Source organism: Chiloscyllium plagiosum, chromosome 25 (genome assembly GCF_004010195.1).
Source record: "Chiloscyllium plagiosum isolate BGI_BamShark_2017 chromosome 25, ASM401019v2, whole genome shotgun sequence".
In the NCBI taxonomy this organism is placed as follows: Eukaryota; Metazoa; Chordata; class Chondrichthyes; order Orectolobiformes; family Hemiscylliidae; genus Chiloscyllium; species Chiloscyllium plagiosum.
The window spans coordinates 42,188,840-42,207,800 of NC_057734.1; the positions used below are offsets into that span (position 1 = coordinate 42,188,840).

At 40.1% G+C, this 18,961-nt stretch overlaps 1 protein-coding gene across 4 annotated transcripts in view; it reads left to right on the top strand.

Annotated features, from left to right (window-relative positions):
- bicdl1 (BICD family like cargo adaptor 1) overlaps window positions 1–18,961 on the top strand; it is an 86,538-nt gene that overhangs the window by 2,928 nt on the left and 64,649 nt on the right. For all 4 annotated transcript variants that reach the window (XR_006315418.1, XM_043715977.1, XM_043715978.1 and 1 more), the window contains exon 2: window positions 12,119–12,334. Coding sequence is in view for 3 of the 4 variants with exons in the window: in XM_043715977.1 (XP_043571912.1) it covers window positions 12,119–12,334 (216 nt within the window). In the remaining variant the exon portion in view is untranslated. The remainder of the gene's footprint in view (window positions 1–12,118; window positions 12,335–18,961) is intronic.

The following is an 18,961-nucleotide window of genomic DNA, read 5'->3' on the forward strand; positions in this document are numbered from 1 at the left end:
AACCTGCCTTCAGCTAACCCCATGTTGCCCTCTTTCTCCTCGTTATTATTTATTTGTATTTCTTTAAGCTTATTAACAGATTTATAGTTCATGGTATTCCTCTCCTGTAAGCTCTATTCCACCTCAGCCAGTCATGCTATTCCATTTCATCCCAGCTGACCCCTTTCCACTTCCCTTCATTGTGGTGTTCCCCATTTCATAACTTTGTACCCAAATTATCATGCCGATTTATGCCATGCTATATTAATGTATGTCATCACTATCTGCCACAATTACAATAGACAATAGGTGCAGGAGTAGGCCAATCAGCCCTTCGAGCCTGCACCGCCATTCAATATGATCATGGCTGATCATTTCTTATCAGTATCCTCTTCCCTGCCTTATCTCCATAACCCTTGATTCCACTATCTTTGAGAGCTCTATCCAATGCTTTCTTAAATGAATCCAGAGACTGGGCCTCCACTGCCCTCTGGGGCACAGCATTCCACACAGCCACTCTCTGGGTGAAGAAGTTTCTCCTCATCTCTGTCCTAAATGGTCTACCCCGTATTTTTAAGCTGTGTCTTCTGATTCGGCATTACAACACTGTATTTATGAGCTGATGTTGTTACATTCTTCCTCGATCACACTACATGCATTCAGATTGAAAATTGAAAAACACTGCCAGAACATTCAAATCTGGAAATATTGTAATATCACTAATAATATCATGTAAATTACATTGAATGTTCTGGGCAGTGCATATTTTGGTGCCAGACTTTAATAGTAGCTATTATGTTGTAATTTGCTACTCTTAAACTTAATGCAACAGCCTTGTTAGGTGTCTTGCACCTTTAGGCATGGGATCGATCTTAGGATCAATCTGCTTTGGAACAGTGAATTGATTAATGACTTGTGACCTTTCCAAACTGGAACTTTTAAAGTGCTTTAGACTGGACTGCTGATGATTCTAAGGCTGATCTGTAACTTTACGACAACTTACTGCTGGAAAGAGACAAAAAAAAATACTGTAGATGCTGGAATCCAAAGTAGACAAGCATGAGACTGGAAGAACACAGCAAGCCAGGCAGCATCAGGAGGTGGAGAAGTCAACGTTTTGGGTATACCTAAAACATCGATTTCTCCACCTCCTGATGATGGCTGGCTTGCTGTGTTCTTCCAGCCTCCTGGATGTGTGGAAAGAGCAGTTTCTTCTCTGAATCAGTTTACAGTGGTTGTGATGATACAGTCAAACTTCATCATGAATATTGTATAGGATCCCAGTAAATTGCATTTGTCTGTCTCAGATAAGCTAAATGCATGTCTCTCTTCACTGCACAGCTCCAGACAAATGTATCTCTTCCTGTTGCAGATGAGACACTTAGAATATGCAATAGAAAGTTCACTGTTCAGAAAAGTGTCAACTTTGTTTTGAGAGAGGAAGCTTATGAATATACTATGTAATGAAAATGGACTAACGTGTCATCTTCCTCCTCCTTTTCTTCCCCTCCCCACCCCTCCATCTCTGCAGTCTGCATTTAGTGTGTTTGAAAAGCATGATGATATTTGGCTGTTTAGTTTTAAGCAAGCCCTCTTTCCTGGAGTTAATGCAGAACAGAGACCAGCATACAAAAGGATGCATAGAGTATATTCCTCTTTGTGACCAAATATAGCAACTTGTCTTTCTAAAACATACATGGAACAGAATGTTACTACAGACATCAGAGCAAAAAAGCAGAAGGGGTAAAAGAGAGCTTGGGAGGTTCTTGGAAATATTGGAAAGCATGGAGGATGGTGACGTGGAGAGATTTAGGGAATATATTCCAGAGGACAGGGAGCTGATGACTAAATGAGTTGTTGCCAGCATGGAACAAGGGTTGTACTGGAGTAGGAAGATCTGAGGGTGTAGCTTGGAATGCACATGTGGATTAGGTAACTGAGATAAGTTATGAAGATAACTAACGGGTTGAAGAAGTTTCTTCAAATTCATTGAGGCACAGCAAAACAAAATGTTAAAACAGGAGGGAGTGGGAATGCGGCACAGTGTGCAGGTGCAGATGATGACCTTAGCCTCGGACGTGAGCTAATGTTTGTCGAAGGAAATCCTGGTGTGTTGATTTATTAGATTGGAGAAGTTTGGTGTTAACAGTTTCATGGTTCCACATCTCTGGATGAATCTTGTGTAATTCAGGCAGATTAATGTGGTCACAGTGGGAGTACAGAGTTCTTGGAGGATGCTGAAATGGGTGCCTTTGGTTTGTTTCCCAACATGATGGAAAGAATTTTGATGGAAATGGAGATCCCAGCAACAGTCTTGAGACCAGTAAAAGAAAAAGGTACACGCTTGAAAGATGTGATGCACAAATGAAACCTAAAACTGTCAGAGGGAGAGGGAGAGGGAACGAACTTCATGTTTTATTGAGGATCGGTTTAGCTGAGTTGGCTGGATGGTTAGTTTACAGAGCAATGTGATACCAACAGCATGAGTTCAATTCCCACCTTTCTCAACCTCTCCCCTCGCCTGATGTCTAGTGGCCCTCAGGTTAAATCATCACCAGTCACTTCTCTCTGAGAGCACCCCTTTGGTCTGATACGGCTATGACAACACACCGACAACAACCATGTTTTATTGTTAACTCCGGGTTGATGAGACATAGAAAAAAATAGTCATTTAATTTATCATGGTGTCAAAAGAATGGCTAGGACCTCTATTGCTACTAATCTACCTCGGTGTTTTCTCTGCAGGACCAATCTTCCTTTGCTGAGTGCAACTACTCCACAGTCACAAAATAAAGGAAAAAGAAGAGCTCAGTTATTTGCTGGATTGACATGCTTTTCCATTTTCTATATAGTTAAAAAGAGATGGGGATATTATTGACGAGAATAAATAGAAGCATTCAAATTCTAAAGGGAATGTCATTTTCATCTCAATAGCAGTCTCATTTTCCTGAGCTACAGCTCAGAAGAGGCACAAATACAGCAATGGAGTCCAAGTCTCATGCAACCTAAGGGTCAAGATTCCGAGAACAATCTTCTTCTGTCCCCTTAGTCCACAAGGATCATCGGAGCTAAGGAACCTGTGGCTGCTGTTTTTGTGTAGATATATCTGGAGGGGTGGCAATTACCATTTATACGTTCCCCTGGCAGGTTAGCTGTATCTCCTGAACATGTTCCCGTGCCAGGGAATGTTAGGGCTTGAGCTTGTACATTCACACAAGTTAAAGGCTTTGCTGGTGTGTATTTTGCTTGACTTGTGTTCAGGTAGGAGCAAGATTGACTTAAAAAGAGTATGGAATCCTTTTTGTATTCCAATCAGGTGTGTCTAAGACTAGAACAACTAGTGACAATTAAGCAATGAATTTTCCTAACTCAATTATTTCCTCATTAAGATCTAAAAATTAAGCCTAGAGGAATGAAAAATGTTGGATGTGTTTGGTTCTTAAAGCTGAAAGCTGGGATATGGCTCTCTGAGGTCCATATTCCAACCTCATAAGCAGCGAAGGCTTTATCAACTAGGAGACAAAATGGGGAGAAAATTAATCACCTTGCTTCTTTTCCATTCTCAACACTGTTCACTGTTCATTTCAATACCCATACGTAAAATGTAGTATTTACATAGATACAGTGACAAGATGGTAAGTTTTGTAAGAAATGTCGTTCTTTGCCAGAGAGCCATAATTCAAATTTTGCAAGTGATGCTCATGCAGACCCAATACACTTGCCATTCATTTAGAGGAACAGAGATTTGAGGGTTGAACTGCTGAAGGTTGAAGGAGACCACATAAACATTGGAGGCTGTTACACTCCACAGTTGGACTGTGGGAATATGGAAGAAATAGCCCATGTAAATATGTATGAAATGTTGTCTGAACTTGCTGAACAAAATACCTGCAGAGGATAGCACATATAGCTGCATATAATGGTGTACTGTTCACATAGATCTCTGTAAGATGATGAAATACAGTTCATACTGCTCACAATGTACTGAGATAAACTTGGCTTAATATGCACAATACACATTCAGACTGAAATATACTGTATGTACTGTTCATTTGACATCTAGTTGGCTGAGATATGAGCAAGACTATGGGAAGGACATTTGAATGATGCCCTTGTTTATTTTCCATTGTTGAGCATGGAAAAGAGGAAGCAAAGGTTTTAACTTCCTCCATATTTTTTCCTCTAAGCTCTACAAAACCTTCTTTGCTTGTGAGGTTAGAGTCTGAATGTTATAGATCCATTTGGTCTTTGAGAAAGTGTTACAGAAAAAGGAAAATAAATTCTCTCAAAAAAAACTTTAGGATTTTCTTTTTAATTCTTCCATGGTGGAAAATGGAACTGGCATTTTTTTACTCGACTCTAATTGCCATTGAGAAAGTGGGAATGAACAGGGCATCTTGTGTCGGTCTACCAATAGTGCTGTTTGGAAGGGAGTTCCAGGAGTTTAATCCAACAACAATGAAGGAATAGTTATGTAGTTCCAATTCAGGTAGGAGTGTGGCTTGGAGGGAAAATTCAAAGTGATGCTTTTTCCAAGCATCATCTGTCCTTGTTCTTCTAGGTGTTGAAGGTAGTGGAGATCATGGATTTGGGAGATGGTGTCTAAGGAGCCTTGCTGCTGTGCATCTTACAGATGGTACTCCTGTTGTCTCTATGTATTGGTGAAGGGAATTAATGTTAAAGGTGGCACCTGAGTAGCCACTCATGGGTAACTTTGCCCTGGATAGTGTTGAGCTTATTGAGTTTTTTTTTGGAGCTGCACTCATCCAGGCAAATGGTGAGTTTTCCATCACATTCCTGACTTCAGTCTTTTAGATGGTAGTCAGGTTTTAGGTCAGCAGTAGGTACAGTAAATTATTTGCTGCAAAATTTCTAGTCTCTAACCTGTTCTTGTGGTCAATCATAGAATCCATTTGGCCCATCCAGTCACACCTCACCATTGAAGAGCATCCCACCGAGACCCACCCCACCTACCTTATCCCTGTAACCTTGCATTTCCCATAGCTAATCCACCTAACCTCCACATCTATGAACTGTGACAGGAAACCGGAGCACCCGGAGGAAACCCACGCCGACATGGGGAGAATGTGCAAACTCTACACAAACAGTCACCCAAGATTGGAATTATACCGGGGTTCCTGGAGCTGTGAGGCTGCAGTGCTGACTACTGAGCCACCATGCCGTCCATTGGAACACCCTAGATTTGTTGGAGCTGGCCATTATTAGGAACTTGTGTGAAATGATTGAATTAAAAGATTAATATTCTGAGTTGAATGTGGCAGCCAATTTATGCACATTTGAGTTCCCTCAGTTCAGTGACCAGATCATCTGTTTTCATGATGATGGGTGAAGCATAAATCTTGACCAGTTCTCTGGAAGTTCTGTCCTGCCTTTCCTGAATAGAGCCATGGAACCTTTTACCCTCATTTGATATAGGAAGTGCATCCTCAGTTCAGTGTGTCATTTAAATACTAAACCTCTGATACTTGAGTACTTTTATGTATTCTGCTGGATTCCAGATTAATTATTTGATTTTTGTGGAAATGGGATTTGAACCCACAACCTATTGAAAATGCTGCCAGTGAGCCTTTTGAAAGCCAGAGATGGGAGAAAGGCTATTAGATCCCTAATATTTTTGGGGGGGCTCAAACTCATGGTGCACTGCTGTACAAATTGTTTTTGAATGTCCAAAAGCCATTTTAAGGGCTTGATACTCTACACATGTGTATTTTCAGCAGAATCTCAGGGCCACACCGTGCAAAGATACATTTCATCTTGATAGTTGGAATCCTCAATCCTGCAGTGTATCTAAATTTTTCCGGAAATGCATCATATGTATCTATGCAAACAAAAGTAACATAAAACAAAGCAAAGTTCTTTGTACCGACAGTATCTTTCCATGCATAAAAATGCTGAAATAATGCCTTCCTTACTGTTCTTCAGATGTTACACTATCACTGTGCAAAACGTCTTGTTTTATTTTCGAAATCCTCTAGCAATTCTCCTCAGTAATCACAGTTCCCACAATCTTTGTGTCACCTGCAAACTTACTTGTTGAGGAAGGAGATCAGTTTTGATTTATTAAATAGAGGAGAAAATTTAGAAAGTAGTTGGTCTACTTTCCTATTTCTTATTTTAGAGGTAGGTTGACCCATTGGGTTAGCAGAAGGAAGGGAAGCTTCAGAGGCCATTGTTCACATGTCCTCCATCTAGTGATGCTGAAGTGCATAAGGTCATTGCAATTATTATTGGAGATGCAGATGAAGAAGACGGAGAGAGGGAATACAAACACATAAGAAAGTGCAACGGGTGGTAAAGAGAAGAATGAGCTGCCAGAAGAAGTGGCGGAGGCTGGTACAATTGCAACATTTAAGAGGCATTTGGATGGGTATATGAATAGAAAGGGTTGGAGGAATATGGGTCGGGTGCTGGCAGGTGGGACTAGATTGGGTTGGGATATCTAGTCAGCATGGACGGGTTGGACCGAAGGGTTTGTTTCCATGCTGTACGTCTCTATGACTCTCCATCAGGTTCAATGTATGGAAGTTTCTCAAGCAATGGCAAAGATCTTGAAAATAATCTGGGCCGACGCAAACAAGGTTGTGAAACGAAGTATTCCAAAATGGAGAATTATATTCTGTCATTATTGTGGAGCAAATTAGGGTTTGTAGATTTGACTTCCTTCAGAAGATTCAGAAATAGGATGATTTATTTCCTTTGTTAGAAAGTTCCAACTACCCAATTAACTGAAAGGAATTTGAATGATTCATCAGATTGTGTCCCTTTCGATTGGATCAGCATGGCAAGTCGTTTGACCTGACTGGCATTCCTGGTAACTGAAAACTGAGAGAGTTTAAATTCCATTGATGATTGCTGCAAGATATTACAGATAGTTCATGTTCACATTGTATTGGATCATAGTTACAGGAGAGTATCAAAGAAGGGCAAAAGGCAGAGTTTTAAAAATAGTATTGTTGTTTCTCTTCATTATGGCATCTATTACCTTGAGTCCTGCCTACTTGGTATAAGAGAAAGCAGCAGCTGCCACAGTAACTGTAAGTTGTGAGGTTCATTCACACCGCTTGGATGATTATATTCCCTGGAAAATAAATTATTCTAAGAGTTCTCTAATGATTAAATTGTTTCTAAGATTGGATGTATCTCTTTGGTCAAGGTTGCCGTGTGCTGCTCTATTCTATGTTATTATTGAAAGACCTTGCATGTGTAAATTGTGTTGATAATCCTATTATGTGGTGGTTTGCACAGTGAGGATTGTTATGGTTCAGATTCTCCTGTACTGGCAGAGTGCTGTACAGTTACATATGGGGAAGATGGTTAGAAATCATGCATTGGCAGAATGCTGTGTTGGAGTCACACTGAGCCGGCAGCAAGGGTTGATTTTGCTGTGTAATTTTTGTGAAATTCAAGAATTTTCTTTTGCATTGTTCAATGTCACAACCTTTTCTTAGGCCCTCACTAAACATTCACCCACCCACGCCAAGAAGCAATGAATAAATTACCAAGTCACTGATGACGATACAGGGAGTGACGTGTTGCTGCTGAAAATGATTAGACTGATTTAATATCGGATTGTGAACTAAAGCACTTGTTTATACGCAGATATCTTTTTAATTTTTATTATTAATTTGCCTTTGATATCATTACTCCTTTGAGCATTTCTTGCTTGTTTCTCCTAAGTTCTGCATATAGAGTTTTGCACATTCTGTCCCATGCATCCTGATGTATTCAAATTAACATCAACAGCTCATACGTCCTTTCTGGAATCTGAAAACGATGGAAATGCTGATCCTATCATATTTAGACCTTCAAAGCCTAATCTTGAGATAATCATATTGCTATTGATTTGTGTACCTAATTGTTCATGTTTGAGCATTTGTGGATCCAATATAATGGGGTTCAGGCCTTTTATTAAGATTTCCAACTTTTCTCAAAAAAAAGCTTCAATTTATATTAAATCCTCATTTTTACAGTTTGCTGATTTTATTTATCGAACTGTTTTACTGTTTCCCCATATCTGACCTTTCTGCACTTCTGCCATTTCAGTTCGTGACCTCTGTCCCTGATTAAAACTTCAACTCTTTTAGGATTGATTATTTGTCTTATGTAGTTAACTGATAACTTAACTTAATCTGACTAATTTAATTTAGACTCCAATGACACAATCATTTTTGGACTAATAAATAAATATCACCCTTCCTCCACAGCACTGATTTCAGTAGAACAGGCAGGATTAAAAATTGATGTAGATCACTCAGCCTATTTCTACCATTCCTTGCATTTGTAGTTATGTTGCAGCATATTACAAAATCAACCCAATTTAGCTTACAAGTTGTTGAAATGAAATTTTTATTACCAGAAATGCAAGTTTATTTTTGCTGTCTTTGCTGCTTGTAGTAGTCTTTTAATGTGGCTTACGCTGACATTAGGGATTGGAAGTGACGTAGAACAGAATAGCCCTTCAGCCCACGTCTGTACCGACTATGATGTTCTTCTAAACTAATCCTGTATCCCAGTTGTAAAACAAAGGGGAGTGCAGATTTGCATTGGAGATGTGACAAGGAATTGGGAGGAATGTTAATTCTTGGTATGATCAACGAAGCAAAGCTACTGCAAAGCAACCTTCTAAACTCTGGCCTAGATATACAAATGATGCAACTACTCAGATACTGAATGAGTGCATGTTTTAGTGCTCAACAGGAATGGATGTTGTTTGCCTTACATTGGGTGATCCCTATCTTGCTAAAAGAATAGGAATATTGTGGTTTGCAGTGAGTTATCTCTCTCAAAATAGATAGAAATACTGCTTACTCTGCATTTGTATTCTGGGTATAAAATCAGTTGAGGTCATATTTGAGATGTGTTCATAAATTTCCTTTTCTCTTTGTTTCTCCATTGGACTAATATCAAGTATGGTTCTTTCACATTTACTGTCATAGTTGGAGAAGGTGTATCAGGTAGCAGAATCTTTATTACATTGTGAATTTATTCAATCATTAGCGACATTTTTTATAAAGTGGCGACTGATCTACCCTTGATGTGATAAGCCATTATTGAACAATAATAGCAAATGAATCCAATTTTAGTTGTATCCATCACTCTCCAGCTGCATATATTTTTGGGCAGGTGCTGAGAAAGGGTATTCACACAATTTCATGAAGGTCTATACAATAAATAGAGCTCCGGGTACATAATGTCGTGGATTGAAGCACTTGCCCTATTCCTGTCTGACTACTATAGTGGAAATCCCCAGATGGGAATTTGGGTAGTCAGTTTCATTTTTCAAAAACGGAAGAATTTGCTCAGACAATATGATTAATTTTTGCGACTCACTTGTGGTGTAAGTATTTTTTAATTCTATTCAAAAATGAGCTCACAGGATGTGTAAAATGAAAAAGGGGAAGGGAGAGGGAGACTTATGATTTTGGGATATTGACAAAGTTTCTCTGCATTGTGTGGGTGTCATATTGTGAGGTGCTCCTGGGCATGTTTGATCTTTACATTCTCACATAGTTTGCCACATGTTTTGTCTCTTCTTCTGAGCCCTTGAACAATTTTGTCTGAAAATGGTGGTGTGTTTAGTGCTTGAAGATTCAACAGTATATGGTAATTTTCAAATAATTATTTTCACTTTGACTACAATCATTTATTTTACCATGTGTTAACTGAATTATATGCTGTGGTGAAGAAGCAATCTATCGCAGCATACACTCAAAACCTAGGTCGAGCAGAGACCTGTGATATTAGCCACCATTGTGAATAGATGAATTGTTTCACAAACATCCAAAATTTCTCCAGATCAGCTGTATCCAGTTGCAAATCCTATCATATGTCTGAAATATGTCTGGCAGCCCTTTCTGTATCTCTTCTCTGGAAGGTTTGCACTAAGATTTCTTCTCTGAGCCTATGATCAACTACTTGTCAGTACTTTCAACTATAATGTTGTCCATCTTCACTCACTTTACTGCCTTCATTTAATTCTATTCAAAGGAATTCTCCATCCAACTCTGTAACCTTAGCACCTCGATTGGTGTTAACACCTCTGAGCGTTCTGTGAGCAATAAAGCTGTTTCTGACCATTCAAGAACGTGACTGAATAGTGGCATTCAAGAACGTGACTGAATAGTGTTTTGCATGGTCCAGCCAGACGTGGCATGATTGGCTCATCTGCTCATGTCTGCTACATCCATTCAAGATTGCATTCTCTTTCATTTAGGAAGGAGCGATGAGGACCTTAACAGGGTGGCCAGAGTGAGACAGATGGGAACTAACGTATCAGAAGTGGAGTTGATGGGATGATTGAGCATATGGGTAGTTGAAAAACTGTTGTCGCCAGCTAGGATTTTGCCATTGCAGTTATAAATGATTTGTGCAGCTTAACATTGGCAGAGGTACTGTGATGGACAAACAGACAGCTAAGTGCAGATGGGAGTTTGAAACAGTTGGTGGGGAGTTTGGGATGTGAAAAACAACCGTTTCCTTTCCCCGAAGATGTTGAGGCTCACATGATTAGAAGACAGATAGATGAAAATGGTAAGGGAGCCCTTGAAAGTGATCAGAAATAGTTTTATTGCAATCAGTGCTCAGAGATGGTAGACTGATTTGCCACAGGAAAGAGGAGCACTTTTCTTTAGCTTAACTCAGAAACTGATCCTGCAAATGGAGAATCTGACAACAAACAGGGAAACTTTGTGATATTTGTTGGAGTTAAACCTGATTTACTTGTCGACTGGGGTCAGTTTTGTTTCATGTATTCTTGATGCTCTGACTCTCAGACCTCCTTTAAGGACTAACGATGGGGGCTAAACTAGTGCACTTGGCTGAGACTGGGGACAGTGAATAGCTTCAGTACTGACTTGAGCATTGAAAGCATGAATCAATGCACTTTTCAGGTTAACAGTCATGGTGGCACACTAACTAATAAAGAACAAGTGAAGAGAGATTAGCAAGTTTAAGGTAGGGTGAGAATTTAAGGGGCAGATGGACAGAGAGATAGTTTGGTAAATGGTCAGAAACAGCTTTATTGCTCGCAGAACGCTCAGAGGTGTTAACACCAATCGAGGTGCTAAGTTGACCCTGTCTATTCTCCAATTTATGCTGTTAGCTTAAATTGCTCTTCTCAACCCCTTCACACTTGAATCCAACATGCGAGGAGCTGATGGATGTCTTCCTCATTGGGGTTAAGATTGTTTGAAGAGCTGTTTCAGCCTTTCCCCTCACTTCCTTCAAGAGAAACTTCATATCAAATTAAACATTACACTTTCTTAACCCCCCCACCAACACCCCTTACTTTGGAGTTATCTTCGGTTTATCTACCATCTCTCTGTGTGCCCTGTCTGAGCTTATCACTCCATCTCCAAATTTTCTTTCATCCAGAAAGTTCCTGAATATGTTGCTGACATTCGCATCCATGCTCATCTTTTCGCAGAATACCATTATTGAATCATTACAATCTGAATTCTACCCCTAATACAATACAGAATGACTCTTGTCAAAAATCACATGACACCTAATGCGACAGCGACAAATAAATTTTTTCCTCCTCACGCTTTCAGCCTGTCTTCAGCCTTTGATAAAGTTGATCGCTTGAATACATTGAGGACACTGTATAAATTCAAGTCATGATTTAGCTCGCTATTGCAAGATTTTCAAAAGTTTACAAATATTGTTTCCTTTAGTAATCAGCTGATTAATATAGGGAGATTGACAGCTCCTGAAACACACTGCCAAGTTAATTAGCTAACTTAAATAGTTGCCAGCAACTTGCAAAACTAGTGCTCCCATCTCTGGACCAAACCAAACCAACTGACTCAACAAAATCTTCAAATCAATATTTGAAGGTAGCTTGTACCAAACAAGAAATAATGAAGGAGTTTATTTTGATCATTGACTAATATAACTAAACAGTGGGACACAGCACTCAATAAGAAATAAATTGTTTTTTTCTTCGCTAACCTCAAGTTTGAGTTGTCACTAAAACCTAGTGTACAAGTTACACCTGGTATATATTTTTCCAGTTTAAGTTCCAAGTTTGTTTTGTATAAAATCCTCTTTTGTATTTTTAAAGAAAGCTGATGTTTTTCTGCTGTCAGAGGTAATGTGATTTGCTTTCTCCCGCCAGCATCTGGAACAAGAGAAGCACGAATTGCGAAGACGATTCGAGAACCGTGAGGGAGAGTGGGAAGGCCGTGTTGCTGAGCTGGAGAGTGATCTGAAGCAGCTTCAAGATGAATTAGAAAGGCATCAAGTCCAGTTACGTGAGGCAAACAAGGAGAAAGTAAGAGCGTTAAGGGAACTCTCTGAACAGAACCAACGCCTCCTAGAACAACTCACCAGGGTAAGTTGTGCCTTGTGATAGATGTAAGCAGAAGTTTAAGCTGCTCCATCAATTTCTGACATGAGGTTAAATTTCCTTCATTACGAATATAACATTCTGACTGTTCTATTAAGATCTTGTGGGTATGTGGTGACTGGAAGAGGTGCATACCTCTGACCATATTTGGGGATGCAATTATTGACCGAGTGTTAAGCAGGACAGTTCTTGGCCAAGGCACAGTGATATACCTGGAATTGTAGAGGTTGAACACTGGGGATGGGGCTTGTTAATGAGTATGTTTTTGTGCATCAGCAAACTTTCGAATTTGTGTTGGCAAGGGACTTGCTTTTGAAATAGTGATTATGAAGAGAATAAATTGAGATTGTAGAATATTGTGCTAACATTGTACGAAGCATTTCAATTTGAAGAAACCTGCTTTTAGCATTGTGTAGAATATTTATTTGGAAGGGATTAAGAAGACTTGAATTCTCAACACAGATGGACTGTTGTATTTGCTGTTACCATGGAAGCAGGACTACTCAATTAAGTTGCAGGGTATAAAATGGCTGAGTCATTGAATGTACAGGCATGTTATCAGTGATCACTGCTTTCTGCTGCTCTCTGTAAATGGCAAATAGGCTCACACAGAAACAAAACTGACATTGAAGGGGCTGGGTTACTCCTGTAACTGTCTCAAAATCAGGTGGTGTTTATTTCATGCTTGGTGTAACTCTATTTCCAACATGCACTGACACCCCTGCTATGTACCCATTCGCTCTGCAAAATGGATGTACCAATGTAGAGATACAGGCGTGCATTTCACTGAAATGGAAGCAGTGTGCCATGATTTAAGAATAGACATAAAGCAATATCTGTGATTACGTGAAATCTGCCATCGACACAGTAATTATTGGAAGTCAGTGTCTGAAAGACTGGCTAATGCTTTTGATATGAACCTTAATTTGTTAAATCCCTGTGACTAATCACTATTGGCATGTTTTCCTTGCGCTTTAATTTACTGCTCAATACAATCCAATTCTTGTAGCCTTACTATTTTGGTCCCTCCTTTCTCACCTTACAGTGACAAAACTGAGATTAGTAGCTCAACAGGAGAGGATTGTAGGCTGTAAACCTACATACCCCTACTATTTGGTGCAGCGCATGAATAATACAAATATCAGATTTTTAAAATTTATTGCTGGCTCTGAATCCATCATGTCACAAATTAAGAAATGCAGTGCAGTCTTTAAAACACCTAATGACTGAAATTCTTGAGAAATTTCTGAAGGAATTCACAACATCTGAACCATGCTCTCTTCTGTAATGGTTTTCTTACAGATCTGCAGTATCTTTTTATTATAATCAAAACGGTTATTTCTGGTTAGTCACATTGTCATTGTTGTGATCTATCAATGCAAAGTACTGCTTGTCCTATATCAATGGAGAAGAGCTGCTGCTGATAGTCTTGGTTGGCATCCAGTCTGGCTCTGAGTGTGAAATGGGTGAATTTAACAGTGCATGCTGCATCTGTTATTGTAGGACCAGATTAAATCAAGGACCATAAAGGGCTGTCAACCCACTTGGGAAAGAGAAGGTGGGAGAGAGGTTGATGCTTATAAACATCAGTTTGATAGCTGTGTGCTATATTTAGTCTGATGCAGAATAAGAGATTTCGTTCATTCCAAGTTCAGGTCAGTAATGAAAGCTGGCTAAATTTCTCCAGTTTTCTCAGAGTAGACTACACCTGGAAATCAAACCCTTAAAGCTCACTGTTGCCTTGCTATTTGCTGCCATTATTTGACTCTAATTATTTTGGTTCCACTTGTCCCTTGTATGTTCCATGTTTAAATGATCTGGATTTAATGGCTGCTATAAGCTGTACCGAAAGCACTGAGAGTTGTGTGGATGTCACATCTAAATGGTATGTTTGCAAACAAAATAATATGTTTTACAGATGCATTGGACCAAATAGAAGTGGTCTGAGGAAGATGTTTTAACTGTGTTGTGGCTAGACATCACTGTCACTTTGTCTCTCCCCAACAGGTATTGACTAAGTTGTTTAAAAACAAAAGCATTGACCAGGCAGTTTCTCAATCTGAGTATAGTGGCATTCAGATTGTGTTAATAGGATGGATGCAAGTGCAACTAGTTGCGCTTGCTGCATGAGGGTTGCTCCAAGTCCTGCCCTTGTGTTTGCATCACACCGCAAGGCGTTGTCATCATTGGAATTGTAGCACCTTGGCACTAACATTGTCGTCACTTGTTAGATTCTAGTGAAAGTAGCTTCTTTCTCTATGCCAAAAAGCGCATCCTGAGCAGTGAGTTTGAGGAGAGGTTCACACTGATGATAAATTAGATGAGAACTTTGCCCAGGTTGTTGCTCTATTCCTCTGTGCATTTCTGCTATGGCTGTCATTTCATCATGATTTGGGTGAAGTATTTTTTTCTATCAGAAATGACCAACTTGACGTTAGGCATTTTCAATTCTATCTTTTTATTCTTTGGCTTCAGGTTTATTGGTGACCTCTCTCCCTAGCAGTTGTCATGGACTGGACCAAAACCCCTCAAGACATATTAAGATAGTCTAGACCTTAACTTTTTCTTATTGTAAAGGTTGTGTTCCATATGCAATTTGATTGGTCAAACTGCCAGACTTGAAATAAAATAAGTTTTATTCATACCCTATATTTAAAATACAGACAAAATAAAAATAAAAGAATTGGCTTAACTGTAACTCTATCTAAATCTTAACAAAATAATATACATTAACAATCCGCGAAGTAACTGTCCCAATATAGTAACATCCCATAAACACACCCTTGGCAAAGGTAAATTCAGGAAAATAGATTGTGTTGCATGTAACTCTAGCAGCAGGAAGAGATCACCAATTTTTAGCTGTAACAGAGAGAGGAATAAAGGTTTCCACATCCAGCAACTGCTGAAAGCTAGAACTTTTTAAAAAAAATCCTGATTCTGTGGGTGTGACACCTCACTAATTTAGGCTGCTTCTACTGTTCCAAGTTTAAACAAAAATCCTAAGTCCTCACAAGTTATTTACTTTATTGCCTTCAGAGCAGACTGCCTAGCACAACCTCAACCTTTCTTCATTCTTTTAAAAAAAAGACAAATTTGCCTCTTAAAGCCATAGTATTGTCGCACAGTCACCCTAGATTCTGATTGTAACCTGTGGTGGATTCTGCCATTGTGTCTCTACACACATTAACTAGCTGATCATCCATAATAGCTTCCACTATCTACATAGCGTCTGGAAGGGTGGAAACACCAAAAGGCATGTGCAACCACCTGCATCTTCTGAATTGTTAGGAAACTGCTGCTTTAATTTACTTTCACTTGCCAATAACCACCTGTTCCATTTAGGGTCGTAAAGACCTTTGCCGAGGAAAGTTATGGCAAGATTTCTTCAATTGTAAGCATGCAATAGTGACATCTATTCAAAGCTTTACTGAGATTCTTTGGTTCTAAGCTTAGCCTGTTTTCCAGGTTTTCTCTCTGCTGCCAATCCAGTCTGCAGCATGCAGAACATCATAGAGATGCACATCATGGAAACAGACCCTTCAGTCCAACTTGTCTATGCTGACCATAAATCTTAAATTAATCAAGTCCCATTTGCCAGCACCCGGCCCATTTCCCTCCAAACCCTTCCTATTCATATACCCATCCAGTTGCCTTTTAAATGTTGTAATTGTACCAGCCTCCGCCACTTTTTCTGGCAGCTCATTCCATATACGGACCACCCTTTGCATAAAAAAGTTGCCCCTTAGGGCCCTTTTAAATCTTTCCCCCCTCCCCCTGAACCTATGCGTCTAGTTAAGTAGCCCCTCAACCCAAGGAAAAGACCTTGTCTATTTACACTATCTATGCCCTTCATGATTTTATAAACCACTTTCATGTCACCCCTCAGCCTCCTCTCCAAGGAAAACAGCTCCAGCTTATTCAGCCTCTCCTTATAGCTCAAACCCTCCAACCCTGGCAACATCCTTGTAAATCTTTTCTGAACCCTTGCAAGTTTCACAATATCCATCCTATAGGAGGGAGACCAGAATTGCACACAATATTCTAAAAGTGGCCAAACCAATGTTCTGCGTTGCTGCAACATGACCACCCAACTCCTATACTTAATACTCTGACCAATAAAGGAAAACACGCTAAGCGACTTTTTTGATTGTTCTTTTCCAGCTTTTCTCTCTTGTCTTTTAGGTTGGACTTTGAGCTAGATGCTGAGTTGGCTTTCACACTCTCGCCTACTTCAAGGTAAAATTTGTCAGGAAAGTATCCAAGACCTGTAAAAACATTTAATATAATTGTTTAGCATCAGTTAAACCTCCAAGAGCTTAGTGGTCTGCAAACACCACGCATCCCTTTTGGCATATTCAGAGTTACGAGTCCAAGTTTTAAACTTCAGCCAAAGTGAGTCGACAAATTCAAAAATCGCACAACCCCAGGTTATAGTCCAACAGGTTTATTTGGAAACACTGCTCCATAAGCTAGTGCTTCCAAATAAACCTGTTGGACTATAACCTGGGGTTGTGCGATTTTTAACTTTGTATATCCCAGTCCAGCACTGGCATCTCCAAAAAGTGAGTCGAGATTGTTTAATGCCTACTTTCTAGAATTCCAGACCTCCATTATTCCAATGGTGCTGGGCTCTCAATTTGTCCTTTTTGTGTAAGTATCATTCCATCATATAGTTTCAGTCTTTTTGAGGAGGTATATAGGGCTAAAGGTATTTGTCTTTCCTATAAGATAGGGGATTTCAAGACTAGGGGCACACTTTAAGATGAGAGGGGAGAGATTTTAAAAAGAAATGAGGGGCATTTTTTTTACACTGTGTGTGGAATGAAATTCCTGAGGAGGTGGTAGAGGTGGGTACACGTTTTAAAAGACATTTGTACATAGAACATAGAATAGAACAATACAGCGCAGTACAGGCCCTTCGGCCCTCGATGTTGCGCCGATCCAAGCCCACCTAGGGCATTTTTTTTACACTGTGTGTGGAATGAAATTCCTGAGGAGGTGGTAGAGGTGGGTACACGTTTTAAAAGACATTTGTACATAGAACATAGAATAGAACAATACAGCGCAGTACAGGCCCTTCGGCCCTCGATGTTGCGCCGATCCAAGCCCACCTAACCTATACTAACCCACTATCCTCCATATACCTATCCAATGCCCGCTTAAATGCCCATAAAGAGGGAGAGTCCACCACTGCTAACCTTACAGCCTGTTTTATACTGTATTTCAATGTCCTTCCTACCGAAGTGCATCACCTCACACTGCTCTGCATTAATCCTCATCTGCCATAAACCTGAAAACTACACCAATGTGTCACTGTCCTGTTGGAGTTCCACACTGTCCATCACAAACATTATAATTCTTCCAGGTTTAGTATCTGCATATTTTGAAATTGTCCTACAGTCACACACCACACAGAAATACCGATTCACTCACTATTGTGAGGAAGTGCACTATTCACACACTCCCTGAGGACAGACTTAAATACTGACACCCACCAGACAAAGCAAGTGAAATGCTGACAAGGTCACCCTGGAGCAAGAGAAATACCGACAGACATTCCATGTCTGTATTAGTTTCTGCGTATTAATGAGTTTCTCTAAATCTCTGTATCAGTGTGTGTGTGTATATCTGTGTGTGTCTGCGTGGGACGAGTCTGGCAGTCACTATGGTGCTTACAGTGATGTAATATCCACCTGACACGAGTTCTGAGGAAGGGTCACTCGACCTAAAACGTTAACTTTCATTTCTGTCCACAGATGCTGCCAGACCTGCTGAGCTTTATTTTGCTGTCAGTCTCTGCTCGTCTCCCCCCAGCACTGTACAGCTTGGAGTGGAGGGTAAAAATCATCAGAGATTCAGTTTACGAGGGACAGAGGGAGGGCAGCAGCTCACAGCATCATCAACAAACACACACACACACACACAAACACACAGACAGTCACAGGCACACAGACACACACACACTCAGAGAAATAGACACATAACATGTGCAGAGAGATAGATACACACAGAGGGGCACACAGATATACATATAAACGCACACAAATAGACAAGTGCGGACAGAAATGCGCAGATACATGCTTGGACATACAAACACACTTGGAGTCAGAGAGTTACACTGAGTGTTTGTAAACAGACCTATCGGCCCATACAGTCCATGCGGATGATAATCTCAATCTAAGCCAGTCCCACTTGCATGTGCTTGGATCATATTTTCCCAAACCTTCCCTTATACTTGCACTTAATCAAATGTCTTTTAAACGTTGTAACTTTACCCACACCCATCACTTCTCAGGACGTTCGTTCCATACACGAACCAAATGATGTGTAATCACAACGCACTTCATGGGCACTGATCAGGGGTACACGAGAACTCAGTGGGAAGCTTGGGAAGTAAGTGCTGGGAATCTTGATGACATGTACTTATCATCAACAGCCGAAGGAATAATGCAGGAAGACATGAGGCTGATTTACGTGGTGCCATTATTATACAAATTGGGATGGAAAAGGCAGGGAACAACAGACCGGTGAGCATGACATCGGTGGTGGGCAAGATGTTGGAGAGAATCCTGAGGGACAGGATGTACATGTATTTGGAAAGGCAAGGACTGA